General features: G+C 42.1%; 1 protein-coding gene across 4 annotated transcripts in view; it reads right to left on the reverse strand.

Moving 5' to 3' along the window:
* The window catches only part of ANKRD12 (ankyrin repeat domain 12), a 174,135-nt gene that overhangs the window by 80,074 nt on the left and 70,879 nt on the right, over positions 1–23,182 (reverse strand). For all 4 annotated transcript variants that reach the window (XM_077492457.1, XM_077492459.1, XM_077492456.1 and 1 more), the window contains one exon: positions 14,512–14,650. In XM_077492457.1, the coding sequence (XP_077348583.1) occupies positions 14,512–14,613 (102 nt within the window). In that variant the 5' untranslated portion in view covers positions 14,614–14,650. The remainder of the gene's footprint in view (positions 1–14,511; positions 14,651–23,182) is intronic.

The raw sequence follows: 23,182 nt of genomic DNA on the forward strand, positions 1-23,182 counted from the left end.
GTGCATGAGGCCTTAGTCTGCTTGTGATCGATAGTCCTCATCCTCATGACCAGTGATTGCAAGCACTGCCCACAGAATACTGATCAACCAAAAATCGACTAGTCAATTATTTATTGAATATTCTAGTGCCTGTGTTTTTTGTTTTTTTTTCAGATCTTGAATCAGGTCAACTGCAGGTCAAATGCATCGGTCAATGGATTTTGAACTTCAACTACTTGCCATCCAGGCCAATTCTGACATTTCTCTCCTACATGCAAGATTAATAATTTTTTTGCTCGAAAAGCACAAAGAAACCCCAAATAAACGGTTTCATGCTTTGAAAAAAAATATATAAAAAATAAAAAGCACATTAAAGTTAGTCCATTTTTTTTTGCATAATTGGAAAGATAAAAAGTTACGCAGAGTAAATAGATACCCAACATGTCACGCTTCAAAATTGCACACGCTCGTGGAATGGCACCAAACTTCGGCACCTAAAAAAAAAAAATCCTCATAGGCAAAGCTTGAAATTTTTTTTTTACTGGTTACATGTGAGGAGGTCTAGGGCTAAAATTATTGCTCTCACACCAATGTTCGCAGCGATACCTCACATGTATACATTCGCTTATGTGTGCGAGCACACAGGGACAGGGGCCCTTTAAATTGTTTTTTTTTTTATCCTTAATTTCTACTTTTCTACTTTGACACTTTAAAAAAAAAATTTTTTTTTTTGATCACTTTTATTCCTATTACAAGGAATGTAAACGTCCCTTGTAATAGGAATATGCCAAGATCGGTCCTCTTTACAGTGAGATAGGGTGGTCAGCAAGATCCCCACATCTCACCTCTAGGCCGGGGAGTCTGAAATAAAAAATATAAAATAAAATAAATTAACAATCACAGCTTCCCAGCCGAAGCAGTGCCATTCGTTTGAATGCAGAGGCCGGGCGTGATGTTATAACATTGGGCCCGGCCTCTAAACGATCATAGAGACTCCGGCAACCATCTGGTCCACTGGAAGTCTCTATGATCACAATCCAGGGCTGGCTGATCCCATCTCTGACTCACCGACAGAAGCGGTGAGTCGGTAGAAGCACCGGAGGGAATTCCCTCTCGCTGCCCGCAAGAACGATCAAGCGGTGGAACAGCTTTTATGATCATACTTATGGTGTAGGGAATCGCCGTCACTAAAAGATGATGATATCTGAATGATGTCTGTAGCTGCAGGCTTCATTCAGATATACTCCCGCAAAGTCAATGACGTCCCTGGACGTACCTTGGGTGGGAAGTGGTTATCCTTCTCAAACTGATGCTCAACAGACACCATCAATAAATATCTATATATTGTAAGCTTTTTAGGTCTGATGTGAATGTAATATACAGCTGTGCTCATATGTTTACATACCCTGGCAGGATTTATGATTTCTTAGAATGATTTCTTATTTCAGAGAATAGGAATGATAAATACAAACATTTTTCATTCATGGTTAGTGTTTGGGACTTTGGGTGAAGCCACTTATCAATCAACTGTGTTTACTCTTTAAATCATAATGGCAACAAACTACCCAAATTACCTGGATCAAAAAAGTTTACATATTCTGGTGATTGTGGCCTGATAACATGCACACAGGTTGACACAAAGGGGTTTGAATAGCTATTAACCCTTTGCCGCCCGCCATATAGCAAAATGACGGCGGCAAAGTGGTTTCAATATCCTGACCGGACTTCATATGACGTCTTAAGGATATTAAGCCACTGCCTCGCTCCCGGGGGTGCGCATCGCGACGTTCGTTGCTGCGGTGTGTCACTCTAACACACCGCAACTCCAATCTAGGTAACGTGTCTTTGACGGAGACTCTTTACCATGTGATTAGCCGTGTCCAATCACGGCTGATCACAATGTAAACAGGAAGACCCGTTAATCGGCTTTTCCTCCCTCACATCCCCCAAGGATGCCCACAGTGGACCACCAGGGATGCCAATCTGTGCCTACAATGGGCAGCACTGATTGGCAGGCATTGTTTGGCACTGATTGGCATCCATCAGTACCATACATTACATCAGTGCCCACCAATGCCTCCTATCCATGCTGCCTATCAGTGCCCCATCATCAGTGCCCATCAATGCGACCTCATCAGTGCCGCCTCATCAGTGAAGGAGAAAATTTATTTACAAACACCACCAAAAGAAAGCTCTATTTGTGGGAACAAAATGATAAAAATCTAGTTTGGGTACAGTGTAGCATGACCACCCATTTGTCGTTCAAAGTGTGACAGCACTGAAAGCTGAAAATTAGTCTGGGCAGGAAAATTAGAGTGGCCAGTATTGAAGTGGTTAAAGGTAACCAGCCTCACCTGTGATCGGTTTGCTTATAGTGTGTGTAATATAAATTATATATATGTCAATGAGTTTCTGGACTCCTGACAGACCCTTGCATCTTTCATCAAGTGCTGCACTGACATTTCTGGATTCTGAGTCATGGGGAAAGCAAAAGAGTTGTCAAAGGATCTGCGGAAAAAGGTAGTTGAACTGTATAAAAAACAGGAAAGGGATATAAAAAGATATCAAAGGAATTGTGAATGCCAATCAGCAGTGTTCAAACTCCAATCAAGAAGTGGAAAACTAGGGGTTCTGTTGAAACCAAACCATGGTCAGGTAGACCAACTAAAATTTCAGACACAATTGGCAGGAAAATTGTTCGGGATGCAAAGAAAAACCCACAAATAACTTCAGATGAAATACAGGACTCTCTGAAATCATGTGGTGTGGCTGTTTAAAGTATAAGGAGGCACTTGAAGAAAGATGGGCTGCATGGTTGAGTTGCCAGAAGAAAGCCATTACTATGCAAGTGCTACAGAGTATCCCACTTACAATTACGCCAAACAGCACAGAGACAAGCCTCAAACCTTCTGGCACAAAGTCATTTGGAGTGATGAGACCAAAATTTAGCTTTTTGGCCACAACCATAAATGATACATTTGGAGAGGAGTCCACGAGGCCTATGATGAAAGGTATGGAGGTGGATCGATTATGTTTTTGAGATATGTGAGCTACAAAGGCACAGGAAATTTGGTCAAAATTGTTGACAAGATGAATGCAGTAAGTTATCAAAAAATACTGGAGGAAAATTTGCATTCACCACTCTGGGGAGATCTCAAATGTCCAGTTCATGCAAGACAGCCCAAGAATTTACAGGAACTGGAGGGTTTTGCCAAGAGGAATGGGCAGCTTTACCATCTGAGAAGATAAAGAGCCTCATCCACAAATACCACGAAAGACTTCAATCTGTCGCTGATGTTAAAGGTATTAACAATTGGGGTATGTAAATTTTTGATCAGGGTCATTTGGGTAGTTTATGTTGCCATGATGATTTAAAAAGAATAAAACACAGTTGATTGATAATAAATAGCTTCAGCCAAACACTAACCATGAGTGAAAAGTTTTTGTGTCATCATTCATATGCTTTTAAAAATGGTCAAGAAATCATAAATTCTGCCAGGGTTTGTAAACTTATGACAAGTACTTACAACTATATTTATAAAGCTCCGCGTAAATTGACAGTGCTATAAAAGTACCTGTACTAAATAAAACCCAACTACAAGAATGACTAATACAGAACATTGTGTAGTCTTAGGCCTCATGCACACTGGCAAACCTGCAATTTTTGTACAGAATTTCAAAAAATATTTATAAAATAAAAGTTTGTAAAAAAAAAAAATGTTTTAATTCGGTAAATATGATATTTTGCATTCTGCAGCAGGCTTCTTTTCATGTTTTCTATGCTTTCACATGTTGTAAAAGCCAGTTGCTTACTAACATAATAGTTCAAGCTGTAATTTACATACATAAACTGAATGACTCACTCCCTCTCTGGACAGTTCACTCTGAAGTTTCAATTCACTAAATCATAGCTTCAAAGCAGACATTGTTTGCTGTACTCTTTAGAAAACCCAAATGTGTATTTGGAAGAAACAAACGTTTAAATATGTATAAACAGAGAGAAAAAAAATTCTTCTAAAATAAAACCGACTCAAAACCATTATAGCTTCCATTAAAACTATCAGCCAATACTACAATTAAAGTGTTACTAAACCCAGGATCCTGCATTTACTATATCTGGCCCCCCAGAACATGGAAGTGCAATTATTTTAATAAACATAGGCTGCTAAATACCTTTTCTTATCAGTGTCTGGTTAAAGCTTGTAGGAAGTGTTTTCAATCTCCCCTCATCGTTTGACAGGACCTCTAACCCTCTGGACAGTGCTGCTTGGCCCTGTGCTGATCACATGCACACTTCCAAGAAAAAAATAAAAAAAAGCAATACACACCAAACTGAGCATGTGCAACTTGCCCCCTAGCCTCTGTACTATCAGCAGATAGATTGGGGACAGTGGAAGTAGAGGAGGATCAGAGAAGACCAGATCAAACAGCCTTTTTACACAATGCAAAGGATTAACTCCCTTAGGCTCCACAGTGAGTATAACAAGCATGCTTTACTGCATACACAGACTTATTTTACTGTTGTGGGTTTTACTAACACTTTAAATGTACCTACAACCTAAAACTATTTTTCTGTTTGTTTGGCATCATGCCCCACAGTACAGTTTTCAAACCATATTTATGCCTTGGTTTTTTACCTGGGAGGTTATACCAGTAACAGTACTAGTACTTCCTCTTGCGGAATAACAGTGCTAAGCCACTACCTCACAAATAGCAGCTGTACTGTCAGTTTGCCTTGGTAGCGCCTTCAGTTAGAGCCCTTTCACACCGAGCCACCCATAGCGTCGGCGGTAAAACGCTGCTATTTTTAGCAGCGTTTTACCGTTGGATTTGCAGTGCATTTCAGCCGCTAGCAGGCTGCTTTTAACCCCCGCTAGCGGCTGAGAAAGGGTTAAAGTTGAAGTGGTTCAGTTATCCTGACTGGGTGCCATATGACAGCCAGCAGGATAACAAGGTGGCGCAGCGATTGGGGATGGCGCGTGTCCCCCGGAAACAATGAAATTGGCTGTTTACCACGTGATCGGCTGTGTCCAATCGCAGCTGGTCACATATGTCAACATTACAGAAGCACGCCTAATGCGCAACCTGCAGTGATCAGGGATAGTGTCCCTCGGACAATGCCCATCCCCGATCAGGGGTAACCGCTAATAAAATTGGCTGTTTACCTTGTGACCAGCTGTGTCCAATCCAGTCACACATGTAAACAAAGAGCGGTTACTATCTGATCACGGCTTCTTCTCACACCGATCACGTGAGGAGAGAGCAGGGATCAGCGAGTAATTTAGGGTCTGTCTGATTACATTACACCTTGCTGTACACCACACAGCACCCCCCCAATAAAGAGAACCTGTTACCAGAGTGCTGTCACACAGTCCATCTGACTCTGTCACACAGTACCGCCATTGGTAACGCCATCAATACCGTCACACAGGTCTGCCATCAGTGACTTGTCAGTAGCACCAGCAGTACTGACACGCAGGCCCGCCATCGGTGACTTGTCAGTAGCACCAGAAGAACTGTCACACAAGCCTGTCATCAGTACCGCCACACAGGCCCATCAGTACCGTCACACAGGCCCGCCATCACTAACCTGTCCGTACCACCAGCAGTACCGTCACACAGGCCCCCCATCACTTACCTGTCAGTACCACCAGCAGGACTGTCACACAGTAACGCCATCATGTCTCAAAGAGTTTACACACCTGAGGAGGCATATAACATCCTTACTATGTCGGATGATGAGAGCTGCAGGGAGCTCCCATTATCCAGTTATGGTTCGGAATACGGGCCAGTAGAGGGTAGTGGATCAGAGACGGACTCAGCAGAGGAAACCGACCCTCCTAAAAATAAGGAGATCAGGACCAAGATCAGAAGATCTGCCTACCACCAGCAGTGCCAGACCCCAGGAAGAGGAGCCCATTACTGGAATTACACACCCAACCCGAAGAATCCAGGCTCATTCCTACCTTCTCGATGCCCTGGCAAACTCCTTCATGGTTGCCTGCTATAATCCCCCCTTTCACCGCACAGGCAGGTGTGCGGCTAAACACTACTAATTTTTCCCAATTAGATCATTTGTTTTTCCATGAAGATTTGTTGCAGTACACAGTGATCCAAACAAATCTCTATGCAGAGCAATGTATTACCTCTGGCTCCAATTAGTCCTACACCTGTATGTTCCATTGGCAAAGTCTCACACTAGACAAGTTAAAATCGTTTAGAGGATGTGTGTACACCCTCCATATGTATGAAGGCAAATACTCCCAGCTCTAGCCCCACAATTATCTGGGATCTGGCATAACCCCTGTTCAAAAAAAGGATACCATTTATATGGGAACTATTATATTAGCTTGCCCCCTGTTCCTTCACCTTTAAAAAAAAAAAAAAAAAAAAAAAAAAAAAAAACACACAGGGAAGGGCTTCTCACAAAATGGATTGACAGAAAGGCCACAAAACAGGGAATCTACATTAAATGAGAAATGAGGACGTGTTGGCCATGAAGTGGAGGGACAAGAAAGACACATCCTCTCTACCATTCACAATGACACCTTGGTGGAGATCCAGAGAACACGCGGCCTTGTGCGCCATAGCCACCAACACTTGCACACTTTGGCAAATGCACGTGCGGAATGGCGAACCCTCGTGCGCTGACCATTCATAAGAAAAAAAATAGTCAAGACGAGGAAAAACTCGTGCACTTTGTACTCTGTACACACAGCTAGCCCAAACTCTCCACACCCCCCGGTCACCGAGCACAGGTGTAAAACCTCTAGCTAGTTTGACTGATTGTTACAATCACTGGGGCACCTCACAATAATTAACTAAGGGAGTTTCACTTACCCGTCTTCACCCATCACGGCAGGTTCGGCCACCTGCGGACCTCCAAGGACTGGGTACCCTTTCATGTTTAGGGGTCCAATCCCTTAGACCCGTACAGGCCCCTGCAGGAGTGCCTTAGCTCTCTGGTGTTCAGGATTCCAGTACGTGGGGTCCAGCACCCAAAGGTCACCTTACAGGCAAATCCTCGCCGGATGCTTAAGTCTTCTTTGCGAGGCTCGGGTACCATTTATTTAAACATAAAAGCTTTTCTTCAAATGGATCCAATCGGTCAATTCCTTGATTCATTTAAAAACAGTTTTTGGGACTAAAGACCTGGAGCTCAGAGAGTTCAACAAACGTGCACATCCACCTTGCAGACACTGGTAAAAAAAACTGAAGTACTTTTTGTATGGCAGGGGCTATATAAGGGCGTACTCCTTGTCTAAGACATTGTCTACCAGTGTCTATTCACCTAGAGATGGCGTATAACCCAGTAGGTAATGAATATTAGCCCAACTCTGTGTCCAATGTTGTACGATAAAGAAAAGGATTTTTAAATACAGAAATGTTGGCTTACTGAAAAGCATGAGCATGTACAGTATGCACTGCACCAATACTCCTTTGAATTACTGCATCAATGCGGTGTGGTATGGAAGTGATCAGCCTGGTGCACTGCTGAGGTGTTATGGAAGCCCAGGTTGCTTTGATAGTGGCCTTCAGCTCATCTGCATTGTTGGGTCTGGGGTCTCCTCTTCCTCTTGAAGATACCTCAGATTCTCTATGGGGTTTAGGTCAGACGAGTTTGCTGGCCAATCAAGCACAGTGATAGCGTGATTATTAAACCAGGTATTGGTACTTTTGGCAGTGTCAAGTCCTGCTAGAAAATTAAATTGGCCTCTCTATAAAGCTGGTCAGCCAAGGGAAGCATGAAGTGCTCTAGAATTTCCTGGAAGAGGGCTGTGCTGAATTTGGACATAATAAAACACAGTGGACCAACACCAGCAGATGACATGGCTCCCCAAATCACTGCCTGTGGAAAGTTGACACTGGACCTCAGGCAACTTCTGTGCCTTTCCACTCTTTGTCCAGACTCTGAGACCTTGATTTCCAAATGAAATGCTACATTTTTCACAGTCCGTGCAGTATAAGGCCGGGTTCACACTGCTGCGGGGGGAGATCCGGATGTGATTCGCACCGCACTGCAGTGCAAATCACATCCGATCTCCGTAGCGATGCGAGTTCAGCCATACAGATAGTATGGCTGAATTCGCATCGCTCCCGCAGCAAACTCGCACGGGACCCTTTTTTTGGTCCGCAACAGAATCGGATCGCATGGGTGTTCACACCATGCGATCCGATTCTTGTGCGAGTCTGCAGATCGCACTGCGATATGCGGACGGATCTGGGGGTGTCATTAACATTTCATTGACACTCCCAGCCGTTCGCATAGGGCAGTGTGAACTGCCGGCGGGAGTCATGCGATGCGGGAAAACGCCGCGGATTCGCAGCGTTCCCGCATCGCTGTGGTGTGAACCCAGCCTTAAGCAGTTAAACTGCTTAATACTGCAAAAAAAATTTGGCAAACACTTTCCAGTGTTTAATATACCTCAGTTTGTGAATGAGCAAATATATTAAGCAGACTTCTTCCTGTTCATTCATTCCGTGCAGCTAAGGCTGCATAGATGGAGACTGAGGACAGGGTCTCTTTTCTCGGTCTCAAACATTGAGCATAAGGGGCCTGTTTAGACCCCTGATATTTAAAAAAAAGCCCCCTACTGACACTGCCCACACACCATCCACTGCCCTACAGACCATTGTCTACTTTGAAGGTAGACCAAGTTTATACATTTTACGGTGATATTTGTTTTATATTTTAAAGTTTTCCTTATTAAGGCTTGCTAGTAAAATTTCATAAAAAGGATCACCCTGATAATCTTTGATCTTTCAAGTTGTTCCGGTAGCTCTGCAGATCTTTACCTGTCAAAGGTTGCCTACTGTTGCCCTAATGCCGCGTACACACGATCAGACCATCCGGCGGACAAACCGCCTGACTGAACGAGCGGACCTGCCCACACACACACACACACAACCGGACTTTTCCAGAGAATGCTGGGACTGTGACATCATAATGGGCGGGGACATCACCCGGTGATGTCCCTATATAAGTTGCCGCACACAGCTTCCCTGTCATTGCGGCCAGAGAGAGCGTTGAGTCAACATCTCAAGGAAGAAGAACAAAAAGAAGAACAAGAATAAGAGAAGGCGGCGGCGACAGAAGACCAGGCCACTGCTAGTAAAAGAGCTGGAAGAAGGAGCGGAGGCCCGGCAAGAAGAACCGAAGAGGGGGACAAGACCCCTGAAGGCGGAAGAAGAGGTGGCGGCGACTGAAGACCGGGCCAACGCTAGTAAAAGAGCGAACCCGGCAAGAAGAACCGAAGAGGGGGGGAAGACCCCCGAAGTCAGAAGACCCCCGGGCGGCTACGAAGAAGAAATCTGGGCTCCTCCGCTAGTAAAAGAGCTAGCAGAAGATAGCAGAGCAGTCCGGCGAGAAGACCACTAAAGACGGAAGAAGACCCCCCCCCCCCCCCCGGAGCTGTGCAATAAATTATTTTAAACCCTTGTGTTGTGTTTTTTTTTCACCAGGTGAATAGGGAGGGGTACATTATACCTCATACTCATTCACATAGGGTGGGGGGCCGGTATCTGGGGGCCCCCTTAAAGGGGGCTCCCGGATTCCGATAATCCCCCTGCCTGCAGAGCCCGACAACCAACGGCCAGGGTTGTCGGGAAAGAGGCCCTTGTCCTCATCAACATGGGGACAAGGTGCTTTGGGGTGGGGAGGCCGCAGGGCCCCCTTCCCCAAAACACCCCCCCCATGTTGAGGGCACACGGCCTGGTACGGCTCAGGAGGGGGGGCTCGCTTTTCCCCACCCCCTTTCCTGACCGGCCAGGCTGCGGGCTCGTATAAGGGTCTTATATGGACCTGGGGGGGCCCACGCAGTTTTTTCGGCGTAGGGCTTCCCCTTTAAGTCCATACCAGGTGACGGGGCCAGCGACGTGTCAATCTCGCTGCCGAAGGCGGCAACACTGACCTCCTGCGTTAGTCCTGTCTACCTGGAGCCACGTTCAAAATGAACAGACTTTCCCCCGTGTACGGGAAAGTCCGTTCATTTCAAAAGTCCGGCGGACTAACACACAGACGGCCGGATTGTCAATTTTTGAGTCCAAACTACTTTAAGTCCGCCGGACTTTTGGCAAAAATAAAGTCCGCCGGAGCCCACACACGAGCGGATTGTCCATCCAAGTCTATCGGATAGTCTGATCGTGTGTACGTGGCATAAGAGTGTAGCTAGTTGTTCGCAATTCAATGCTGAAATGTACATGCCTCTTGGTTCCTATCAATTACTTGTCTTAAACAACAAATATACAGGCATACTGTAATTATAGAAACACCTCAACACTTCATATGCCTTAAACAAATACAAACAATAAACCTGTGCTTACAGTATTAGGATAATGCATGAAAAAAGCAGCTGAACAATTCACTGGTGGCCAATATTAACATAAAAGCATACAAAAAAGGTGCAGCGCTAAAAACTGACAAACTCCTTGACAAAAAAATTCAACAAAAAGAGTCCAATAAGTGTGGGGTCTGAAATACAAAATCTTGTGAGAGAGATCCTCCACCGACAGATGCACACACACTGGCTCTTACCATCCAGTGTGGACAACTACATACAGTGATCGAATGCATTTGTTACAGAATCCTAATGATTGAACCGCAGCACTCTTGTACCCTTGTACAGATTCCACATCATATGGCCCCTTAATGAATGTATTGTTCCCCCATAGATAAAAAACAAACAAACCACTATATAGTGTAATATGTTCAATGTAAAATGTATTAAAATCTAGCAAACTCAATCACCACAGGAAAGGTTGTGAAGGTAAAGGAAAGGTAAAGACTTGCATGTACATCAATAATCCACAGGGGAATGTTTCCAACCATCAAGATGGCTAACCTCCAAACTTGGCAGAGTCATGTGATCCAGCTCTACCCAACCGGTTTCATCATACAGACGTCATCATATTCCTGATATGTGCCTGCCGTACTATGTATTTTTATGAGAAAGTATCCGGTTCTCTTTGTATTGCTTCCTTTATGTGAAATCTCTGGTGTTCCTGACAGTCACTCTGCTTTCCTACAAAAAACTCCTATGCATCTGAGAACAGAGGGAATGTGATCACTAGAAAAAAAAAAAAAAAAAAAAATGGAGGGGGGTATTTATAAAATATATATATATATATATATATATATATATATATATATATATATATATATATATATATATATATATATATATATATATATATATATATATATATATATATATATAGACACCACTCTAATCCCAGCCAGGAGCACAAAGCAAGGGTGGCTTCATAGCACCCTTGCAAGGGAACGGGACCACCTTAACGCAGAGGGACCAACTTAAACTGGAATGAAAGCAAGGATCTAAATGATGAAGAAGAGGCTGCATAATAAGGAATTTTTTAATCATTTGTTGAAATTGCTTAAAAAACAACAATTGTGAGGTTAATATCACTTTAACCACTTCCTTCCTTTAGGACGTTCCTGAACGTCCTGTCTTTGAAGAGGAATACCGGTGTTATGGTAGCAGCTAGCTAACAAAACCCCGGTATCCTCTTCAAGAGCCGACGATTCTCTTTCAGATAAAAGTGGTCCCCCCCCTCTGCTCCGTTGCCATCCATCGCTTACCAGAGCTGTCGGCAGCGATCGGTCCGTTCCCTAGCTGTGCATGGAGACGAGTGAGGGAAAGATGGCCCCCACCCATCTCCATGACACTGCAAGGTGGAAGCAACGTCAAAAATGTAATTTCCACCCATACTGCTTAAAAGGGACTTTTTTTGTAATTTTTTTCAAATGACAATTTTTTTTCTTTTTTATATTGCACTTTACTGTAAATATGACGACATCTGAGGTCTTTTTGACCCCAAATCTCATATTTAAGAGGTTCTGTCATGCTTTTTTTCTATTACAAGAGATGTTTACATTCCTTGTAATAGGAATAAAAGTGACAATTATTTTTTTTTTTTTTTAAAGAACAGTGAAAAAATAAAAAGGTAAAATAAATAAGAAAAAAAAAAGTAAAAACGCGCCCGTCTCTCCGAAGCGAACGCATACGTGATTAGCGACCACATAAGAAAGCGGTGTTCAAACCACACACGTGAGGCATCGCCACGATTGGTAGAGCAAGAGCAATAATTCTAGCCCTCCTTTAACTCAAAACATGCAACCTGTAGAATTTTTCTAAACGTTGCCTATTTTGAAGCGTGACATGTTGGGTATCAATTTACTCGGCATAACATTATCTTTCACAACATAAAAAAAATTGGGATAACTTTATTGTGGTCTTATTTTTTTTTTTATTAAAAAAAAGTGAATTTTTTCCCCAAAAAAATGTGCAAATACGGTGTGAAAGTATTGCAACGACCACCATTTTACTCTCTAGGGTGTTAGGAAATTTATAATATATATATATATATATATATATATATATATATATATATATATATATATAATTTTTTTTTTTTAAGGGGGGGGGGGGGTCTAAGTAATTTTCTTGCAAAAAATAAAAATAAAACTGCTTGACTTGTAAACACCAAATCTCAGAAATAGGCTCGGTAACAAAGTGGTTAAGGTGCTGTAATTTCCAACAACATATGTTCAGAGGAAGTTAGCAAACAAAAGCATAATTTAACTGGTTACATCTGATAAGTTGTTAAAATCAACAGAAATCATAAACCTGTCCATTTTTTTTTTTTTTTTTGCATTAAGCAGTCAGCAGTCTACCTATCAAATGGACCAACACTGCATGAAAGGCCTCCTTGCGCCATCCCTTTTGATAAATGCACTGAGCCTTGCTAATAAAATACATAATGTAACACATTAACAGAAATGTTTAGTGTGTATGGGGAATATGAAGAGGAAGAGAAGAAGTGACTAACAGCTTTTATGAGACAAAGCAAGACAGATGTCTTCTGAGAGAGCACTGACACAAGCACACTTCATAAAAATGAGCTTCTCTGAAGTAAAAGTGACTCTTCAAGGTTACCCTGACATAAAACTTGTGAAGCAGCTGCTGCACGTGGATGCTGCATATCTCATCTTACTTTCAGAAGTTAAAAAAGACAGGATCTACTCAAACTGTCAGTGTTCTGAGGAGTTCAAGACATTCAGCATCCAAACAAATTAATTCAATTTTAGCATTTTTATTAGAAGCTCAATTTAAGCTTTAAATAGATTATAGAATTTTAACTGCTAAAAAAGCAGACGACACTTTACCAAATATAGGGTATGTTTTTTTTCTGAGTGCCCAGATAGAGAAATGATCTATAAACTGGACACTAATATTTGACTACACCATAAGTACAGGAAATGCAGTCAAAGACAGAAGGTATGAAATTTAATGGAACAGCTACATAGATTACAGTAAAATTCACTTGAGAGTGCATGTAGTGAAGTACTAATGGAATGCAGACATAATCTTAACATGCAAATAAAATGTGAACAACATTATTACATCAAAGCAAACCAGTCGTTATAATGGATGATAAATGTGTCACAATTCTGAACACATATACAGAGCAATCTTTTGTTATTAAAAGATACAAAACTTAGGTCTATAGCTCGATACAACATCCCAAAATATTAATAATGGTGTAGAAATAATATTTCAGATATTACAAAGAATCATGCAATATCTGGAGAGAAGAATACCACATAAAACAACTGGCATTTAGCGCACATAGAAATTGTAGTGTGAACCAGCCATAAATACAGAAAAATATATAGCCAAAATACAATATGTATATGAGGACTCTCATCAGCCAAAAAAATGCAATTCCTTGCAGCCAATTTTGTCATTAAGCCTAATCAAGAGCACTTTGTAAAAACAAAAAATAAAATAAAACACAGCCCAGACTGGACAATGAAAAAGCAGCACATTGAGGAGGTCACTCCATCATTTCTACCGCTGACCCTCCGCTCTACCTGAATCCCGCTATAATAGAGGATTACAGAATGCAATACAAATCTGGACGCTTTCACCAACTGCATTTTAAAAAACACTTTACATTTTTAACTATCCAACTAAGTTCTCTGGAGCTTTTTTAGTATCTGTTACAAGGATAAGTATGTAACATCTAAAATATGGATTTCCAGAGCCCTAGCTTACAAAAAGTCAAAAAAAAAAAAAAAAAAACTATTGGAAAACCTGTAGAAGTACCGGGATTACTGGTTAAGTGTGAAGATTTGTACAGTCAAATAATCATTAACTTAGTTACATATGTAGATTTTCATTTTGTGAGTCTTTACTTGCATATAAAAAGGATTAAATGTTGAAATGAAAACCTGACCAGTAAAATGAATCTGAACAATAAAGGCCTATGTGTAAGACGAAAGCAAGTTCTTCAAGAAACCCACCAGCTGTTTTCCATGCATTCCAGCAAGCACAGGAAGACATCCGGAACATCCAGAGCCAGCTGCTTGAGACATGGAAAAATAGGATTTATTTTGCAAAAACAACCTATTTAAGGGAAAAGCAAATGAAAACATCTGGTGGTGCCTTAAATCAGTTTATCCTATTCTACAGAAATGAGAAAAGTTCTACAGAAAGCAGTTTCACCTACCTTTCTTCCGGTTTGTTTCTCTACCATGATGTTGCAGTCACTGTCAGAATTCTCACTTGGGGTTACTTTTGTGGATAATGTTTTGGGCATCTTATTATTCATTCAGTTCCCAAACCAAGTCAGCTTGATCATTATGTGCCTACAAGGAAAGAAAACATTTGCACAGAAAAGTTAAAAATTGGATTATGCTATAGCCATTATTTTCCAAACACACATTCAAACGATAATTACTTAAATTAATGTCAACTCTTAAGCATACATGTGGGGAAAGGGAAGTTAGATGCAATAACTACCGAAAAGAAACTGTAAATTTCGGATAAAAGGTGCTTTGAATTTATAGATTAGACAAGTAGGTGGATTACTGTAGAGAAATGAAGGGGAACAAAATGGTCATCTAGCATGCAAACCATTCCACAGCCAACCTGTAGAGTTAAGCTAGGCAAACACCACATGTATCAAACACAAGGCCCGCTGGGCCATTTCATGTGGCCCTAGCTACAACAACCCCCTCAGTCTCTGTCCCCTCCTAGTCTTAGGAGTTGGCAGAAGGGAGGACAGAACTCCTCCTACAGATCCCGTACCTCTCTGCAGCTGTGGCTCCCCCTAGTATCCACCTCCCCTGGTCTCAGCATTTAGCAGACTCTGGCAGCTGACTCCCACTGTCCTTTGATCCTCCGCCAGACCCAGCACCTTTTGCTTCCCAGCATCACCCCCAGCTTCTTTCTGAAGTATGAAACGGGGGATGGTGCCGACATCAGCTTATAATTAAGAGAACAATACAATTCTATGCCAGCTGAAAAGGTTCGCACACCAGTGGTTTCATCCAAAAGAAACTATTGGAGACTGCTCAGACGGAACACTATGGCAGAACCATGTTCTGTCTGAGAAGTCTCCAATAGTTTCTCTTGGACGTTACCAACGGTGTGCGGCACTCCTTTTTCAGGCTTGCATCATCTGCTACAGGTGTGTGGAGTGAGCCCCATGCTGGTCTGTACCTGTCCTTCACAGCTTAAGTCTTAGGCTATTACTAAAACCAGTGATTTTCATAACAAGCTATCTGGTTGGGGTGGCATTCAAGTCTACCTTGTAACGAGCCTATACTTTATTAAGAGAACTGGTTGGGTTTTAAGTAGTAGGTGGGGCTATTCCATCTGAAATCAAAATACATATTTTCCCCAGGCCAATCATTTTGGACTATGACAATCAGACTAGAAAATATTATAAAAGCACAACAACTGAATAACAGAATTTGTTTAAATGGCTGCATTATATAAAAAAGTCTAAAGACTAATGTCTAGACATGAGTCCAGAGAGCTAAATTAAGAATCCTTATGTTTCACCTGAGCATCTCTGACCAACCAGTTAAAGTGAAGCTATATTTTTTGCCAATGTTGTTTTAGTGTTTAAAGCGGAGGTCCACCCTAAAGTGGACCTTCCGCTCATCGGAACCCTCCCCCCCTCCGGCGCCACAATTGGCACCTTTCAGGGGGGAGGGGGGTGCAGATACCTGTACAGTACAGGTATCTTCACCCACTTCCGGGATAGCTCTCTGCGGAAAGGGGCGTAGATTACGCCTCTTTCCGCAAGTGCCCGCCCCTTTCCGCAAGTGCCCCGCTGCCTGCTGGGAAACGCACAGATCTCAGAGGCAGCGGGGACCGTCCTTATTGCACAGCGCGACTCGCGCAGTAGGGAACTGGGAAATGAAGCCGAAAGGCTCCATTTCCTGATTCCCATACCCAAGATGGCGGCGGCAGCACTCGAGAGACGATCTAGAGATCGGCTTCGGGTGCCGACATCGCGGGCGCGCTGGACAGGTAAGTGTCACTATTTGTATATATAGATCTTTAAACTTTTTTTTTTTTTATTACTGGTATTTTTGTTTTTAAACAAACCTCACTTTGCAGAGTATACTGCCCAGCAGTACTTTCTCCCTCCCAGAATGTTTGTAAACAGGTATGCATATGCGTTGCGATTAAATTATAAATAAGCCAATTAGAATGTGAAAACAAAAAACATCTCCACGCTTACCAACAATACAAAAGAAACATACAAAATAAAAATGTTGGCGCCAATCACGGTTGTGCTTTCCCACACCTAAAATGTCAATATGAATTGATAAAACTGAATTGATAAAATAAAAAAATAAATATGATAAATATAAAAATATCATATGCAAATCAATATAATAAATCAATACTAGTCCTTTAACCACTTCCTGACCGGCGCACGGCCATGTACGTCGGCAGAATGGCATGGGCAGCCAAACTGACGTACAGGTATGTCCATTTGAAATTGCCGTCCTGCCATCACGTGCGTGTGCCGGTCGCTTGTGAGGGGATACCCGTGATCATCTCACGGGGTGGCTGAATGGGGAGATGCGGAAGTAAACAGCCTCTTCCCGTTCTGCCTAGCAACAAGTGACACTGATCTCTGCTCCCTGTGATTGGAGCAAAGATCAGTGTTCACTAACACACAGCCACGCCCCCCACAGTAACACGCCCCTAGGACACACTTAACCCCTACAATGCCCCCCCCTGGTTAGCCCCTTCACTGCCAGTGTCATTTACACAGGAATCAGTGCATTTCTATAGCACTGATTGCTGTATAAATGACTGGTCCCAAAAATGTTTAAAAAAATGTCCAATGTGTCCGCCATAATGTCGCAGTCACAATAAAAAAAAATAAAAAAAAAAAAATAAAAAAAAAACGCTGATCGCCAATACTAGTTTAAAAAAAAAAAAATTATATCATTATATATATATATATATATATATATATATATATATATATATATATATATATATATATATATATATATATATATATATATATATATATATATATATATATATATATATATATATAATTTTTTTTTTTTTTTATTAATAAAAATGCCATAAAACTATCCCCCATTTTGTAAATACTATAAATTTTGCACAAACTAATCAATCGCTTATTGTGATATTTTTGGTAAAAAAAAAAAAAAAATGTAGAAGAATACGTATATAATATATAGAATATATTTTTGGGGATATTATGGAAAAAAGTAAAAAAATAATGCGTTTTGTTTTTCAAAATTGTCGCTCTTTTTTTGTTTATAGCGCAAAAAAATAAAAACCGCAGGTGTGATCAAATACCACCAAAAGAAAGCTCTATTTGTGGGACAATAAGGACGTCAATTTTGTTTGGGAGCCACGTCGCACGACCGCGCAATTGTCAGTTAAAGCTGCGCAGTGCCGAATCACAAAAAGTGGTCTGGTCTTAAGCCAGCAAAATGGTCCAGTCTGAAAGTGGTTAAGGAGTCAATGTTTAGAAGATTTTAAGAAGGCGCTTTATGTAGAGCACTGGATTTTTAGTGCTCTATATTTGAGTAGTGTTTTATTCTTTTTAGGTAAATAAAGGTGAGCAGTGTTACTACATGTTGAACCAGGCATAGACTCTTCTGGTGGATTACTGCAGGGTATTGGCCCAGATTGCTGAGAAAGGTAAGGTCACCATGCACAGAGTGTAGGTCATATTTTGGAGGCAAGCGGCAGCAGTGAAATGTGGTGGGACACATCGGCGGAGCACGTTTAAATTGTATATTGGAGCACTTATGAGGAACTGTGACGTATTATATAATATGCACTGATATTCAAAGGAAAAACACCTCTATAAGAAGATTGAGGTTGTAATTTAACCACTTGCTGACCAGCTCACACTGATTTAGCCGGCAAAATGGCACGGGTGCGCAAAACCACATACCCGTACGTCGATCAGATTCATTGCAGAACCGATCAGTCTTCAGGCCCAGGCCAATGATTTCTGGCCTGGACCTGCTGATCGTTTCTGGTGAATGAAAATGCTTCCCCTGCCTGCAAGTGTAAACACAGGCAGGGGAAATTATGTAATTTCCCTCTCTGAATTATTTTCCTTTCAAGAGAGGATGTCTTATAGCGAGTTGCACCAACACTAAACTGACACGGTACAGGTAGGCACACTTGTCTCCCCCCCCCCCCCCCCCCCCCCCCCCCCCCCCCAACGTTAACCTCTTCACTCCCTGTCACCAATTGCAGTTTTCAGATTTTTCACTGATCAGGCTCAGAGTACGATCCAGCAGACAGCAGCAGCACCCTGACAGATAGCAGGGACCACTACTCTGTCCTCAAAGCCAAGGTCAGGCATATCCAACCCCATTGTTCTGTTGTTGAGGTGCAAGAACCCCAGGGCTCTCTTATGGAGCAGTGAGCCAGTACTAGTGCCACTCATCCTTCTGGTGAACTGGCAAGCACCAGCGGCCTAGTACACCCTGGTCGTACATCAAGCACCGCAGTATCATGTCGTGATCTGGTGAGTCCCATAAATGCAGTTCAAGTTGCGGTGGCTAGCACAAGTAGTGTCCCGCAGCCACCAAGAAGATGAACACAGGCCCGTCGAGTCCATAGTGTCCTTTCTGCAGAATTTGCCAATCCTAATTGGGAGCCCACCACTGCAGCACCAGTAGTTCCCATATTCACAGGCCAACCCGGAATTCAGGTGGAAACAGTTGATTTTACTTGAATGCAGCCCTACTCCAATCATCTCTATGGCCTAAGAAACCGGAAGCTACAAGCATTTCATGACTTCGGTTTTGCCGGATATAAAGAATGCCATTGGGAAAGCATCTGATCACACCAATCTTGGGCAGAGGAGAGATCTAGAGTCTAATAGACCCAATAAAAAAAAAAAAAAAAAAAAAAAAAAAAAAAAAAACACACACCCCTGTCCCCCCATGCAAGGCGAACACAAGCGTCTGTCTCTTGTCATATGTAAACAGCAATTGCACCATGCATGTGAGGTATCACCACGAACGTCAGATCGAAGGCAGTCATTTTAACAGTAGACCTCTGTAAATCTAAAGTGGTAACCTGTAAAGGCTTTTAAACATATGTATGTAGTTTGTCGGCGCGGGACTGTTGTGATTTGAAGCATGTCGTGTTTGGTATCTATGTACTTGGCATAAGATCATCTTTAATATTTTATCAAATATTTGGGAAATATAGTGTGTTTTTGTGCATTAAAATTCAAAAAAGTGTTTTTCCCCCCAAAAAATTGCGTTAAATAAATAAATCGCTGCACAAATACTTTGTAAAAAAAATGTTTGCAACACCCACCATCTTAATCTGTAGAGCCTTTTTTTTTTTTTTTTAAAGCAAACAATGTTTGGGGGTTCAGAGTAATTTTCTATCAAAAAAATAAAAATAAAATAAATTATATATATTATATATATATATTTATATATTACACATTTTGTAAATAAAAAAAAAAATGTCAGAAAGGGCTTTGTCTTCAAGTGGTTAGAAGAGTGGGTGTTTATTTTGTAAACATCGTTTAAAACCATTTATCATTTTCCTTACACTTCACATTCATTATGTGCCACTTTGTGGTTGTCGATCACGTAAAATCCCAATAAAATACATTTAAGTTTTTGGGTGCAATATGAATATGAAAATGAATACTAAAAGTAAGAATACTTTAAGGTACTGTACAGGTTTATCCAGCTTTCAAGCAAATATTCAACAGCAACTAGACCTGAGGGCATCCAGATTTCTGCCTGATACCACAGATTACACGAACAGCAGGGTGGATACAAATCTATGATTTAACCATTTGCTTACTGGGCACTTAAACCCCCCTCCTGCCCAGACCAATTTTCTGCGTTCAGCGCTGTCGCACTTTGAATGATAATTGAATGTCAATACAACACTGTACCCAAAATGAAATTGTTATTTCTTCCCCACAAATAGTTTTCTTTTGGTGGCATTTGATCCCCCCTGCATTTTTTTTTGTAAAAAAATAAATAAAAAGGAAAAAGACCGAAAAAAACGGGTCATTTTTCTTCATTGATGTATGCAGATAAGGCTGCAGCAATGGGCAACGATAAGGCGGCACCGATGGGCACAGAGCGGCACTGGTGGGAACTGAGAGGCGGCACTAATAGGTGGCACTGATAGCTGGCAATAGGTGTAAATAATAGGCACAGATGGGTTACACTGATAGGCAGCACTGCTAGGTGGCACATTGGCACCACTGGTGGGCATTGATAGGCAGCAATGGCAGATGGCACTGGCAGGGGGTACTGATTGGTACAGATGATTTCAGGACTGATGTCTCTTGCACATAAGCCAGTGATCTGCATTCTTCTATTGCATAACCATGACAAAAATTCAGGAATACTCCTTTATCCCATTGTCTTGTCAAATCTATGTACACTACAAACTGTATGATTGAATCGGTTCTCATATCGCCATTTTACTAAACTGACTTATTATTCTAAATACGAATCTTTCATTTTGTTTGTAAATATTTAAGATTTCAACTACCAGCAAGATTATGTCCTTACATTTAATTCAATCTTATTTTTATTGAGATATAGAAGCAAGATAGGAGGGGGAAAAAAAAATACAGAATATTCCAACATATTCGTTTTACATTGTTACATAACCATAAAAAAGAAACCACAGAGAAATCCACTGTACTACAGTGGTGTCGAACTGTCACGAGGTTAAAGTGTTTGTTTTGAGCTTCGGTTTAGGTAGTATGGTAAGAGAGCCTGTAGTCCTACCATGATTAGTCCAAGTTAAAGTGGGTGTGTGTGCGCAACACTATCCTCTCAGCGGGTGTTGCCCACTCATTACAGGTAGACTAGGGCTATTGTGTTCATTCTGACAACGTTCACTCTGGGGGGGAAGCTCTGTATGTGCCACCATGCTGGTCTAATGAGACTAGAGGTCATAACTTAAGTAATCGGGTATTACTGCAACTTGTATAGGGGAGGGAAGAAAGGGGGAAGAGAGTGAGGAAAGAGGGGTCAGGACAGTAAAGAGCGTAGGGATCAAAAGATATACATTCCACCCTGATCACACAGGTGTATTGGTAGAGTCCTCTGTGGCCCATGAGATAAACTCTGAGGAATATCGAAACATCGACCATGAGGTCCAGGTCTTAGAGAATTGTTCCTCCCTACCCGTTTCCTGCGACAACATTCTTTCCAAAGTTTTAATTCGGTCCACTTCAATTGCCCAATCCCCTAGGGAAGGCATGCTCGTTGACTTCCAATGTCTGGGCAACACCGTTCTAGCAGCCGCCAAAAAGTGACGCAGAACGTCTTTCTTGACTGACTTAAGCGGTCCCGGGAGCAGAGATAGCAGAGCCATCTCAGGAGAGGGTGCGATGGAGGTCGCCATAAGTTTGCAGTACAAATCAAGGATCTTTTGCCAGAACTTCCTCGCAGGGGGGCATGCCCACCAAATGTGAAGTAAGGTTCCTTTAGATGACAAGCAACGCCAGCAAATATCCGGAAGTGTTGAGTTGATTCGGTGCAAAGTCGAAGGGCATGTCCTTACATTTAAAGAACACCTGTCATTTCAGATCCATCATGGCAGCACCTGTTAGCTGGTATCCACTCACCTGCTGCCGCCACGCCCCTCACCTTGTTGTGTAACTGATGCATCACCAGTCATCCCATTACTCTGCATTCACACCTCAGCGTAGCGTTGTTGAGCGTTTTTAACGGCGTTTTGTCGCGCATTTGCATACAGCGATTTGCGCGTTTTTTAACTTTGGCGTTTTTTTTTCAGCCAATAGGAAAAATATTCATCTTTTTTCATCTGCTTCTGCTTTTCATCTGTTATTTCCTTATGTAAATTATGTAAATGATATTTCCTCCTGAGCAGATACAGCGACAAAACGCCCATAGAAACGCTCGTTGTCGCTTGAATCGAGCGTTTCCATTAGTTTCTATGGGAATAAAAACGCCCAAATCAGCCCGATTCGCGCGACAAAAAAGGGTCCGGAACTTGTTTGAGCTTCAGGCGACTTGGAGTGGAGATGTGAACCATCTCCATTGAGAATAATGGATTTTTTCCCCTCCAGCGTTTTGTAGCTTCAGGCTTCAAGCGACAAAACGCTCAGGTGTGAATGGGTTCTTAAGGTGAATAGGACTGTCGGTGAGTCAACAGCAGATCAGAGGAGGAGCCACTCCGTGACAGATGACAGTTGCTCTGTAAAAATTATGAATTAAAGTGGTTGTAAACCCTTACAAAACACTTTGACCTACAGGTAAGCCTAGATTAAGGCTTACCTGTAGGTCCAAGAAATATCTCCTAAACCTATACGATTTAGGAGATATTGGCCCGAAGACAGGCACCGCTGTCTACGGCGCATGCGCCGTAGACAGCGGTGCGCAGGCGCACTGAGCGCGGCATTTCCAACAATGGAGCTGCCGCGCGTGTCGGCTCCTGTGCGCATGCGCGATGACGTCATCGCGGCTCCGCCGAATGACAGCGGCGGAGCTGCGAGACCCCACCAAGTAGATGGATGCGCCGGACTACAGGGGACAGCGGTGACTTCGCTGGCTCCTGTGTCAGGTAAGTGACACATAATGGGCTACTATGCGATGCATAGTAGTCCATTATGCTTTGCCTTTGCAGGGAATGAAAGAGGAAGTAAACCCATCAGGGTTTACTTCCTCTTTAAATTGAGACTTTTTACTAGCGATTGAAATCAACACTATTTAAATCAAATCCACCCTGACAAATAGAGGTTGAGCATTTTGGATTATAGGGATTCTAAAGTCTAAAGGTCTTTTACCTTAACCACTTGCCGACCAACTACAGTCATACTGCGGTGGGTCAGCACAATCCCGCAAGCC

The sequence above is a fragment of the Lithobates pipiens genome, unplaced genomic scaffold (genome assembly GCF_037356315.1).
Source record: "Lithobates pipiens isolate NorthernLeopardFrog02 unplaced genomic scaffold, aLitPip1_a1.2 Scaffold_19, whole genome shotgun sequence".
NCBI lineage: Eukaryota > Metazoa > Chordata > Amphibia > Anura > Ranidae > Lithobates > Lithobates pipiens.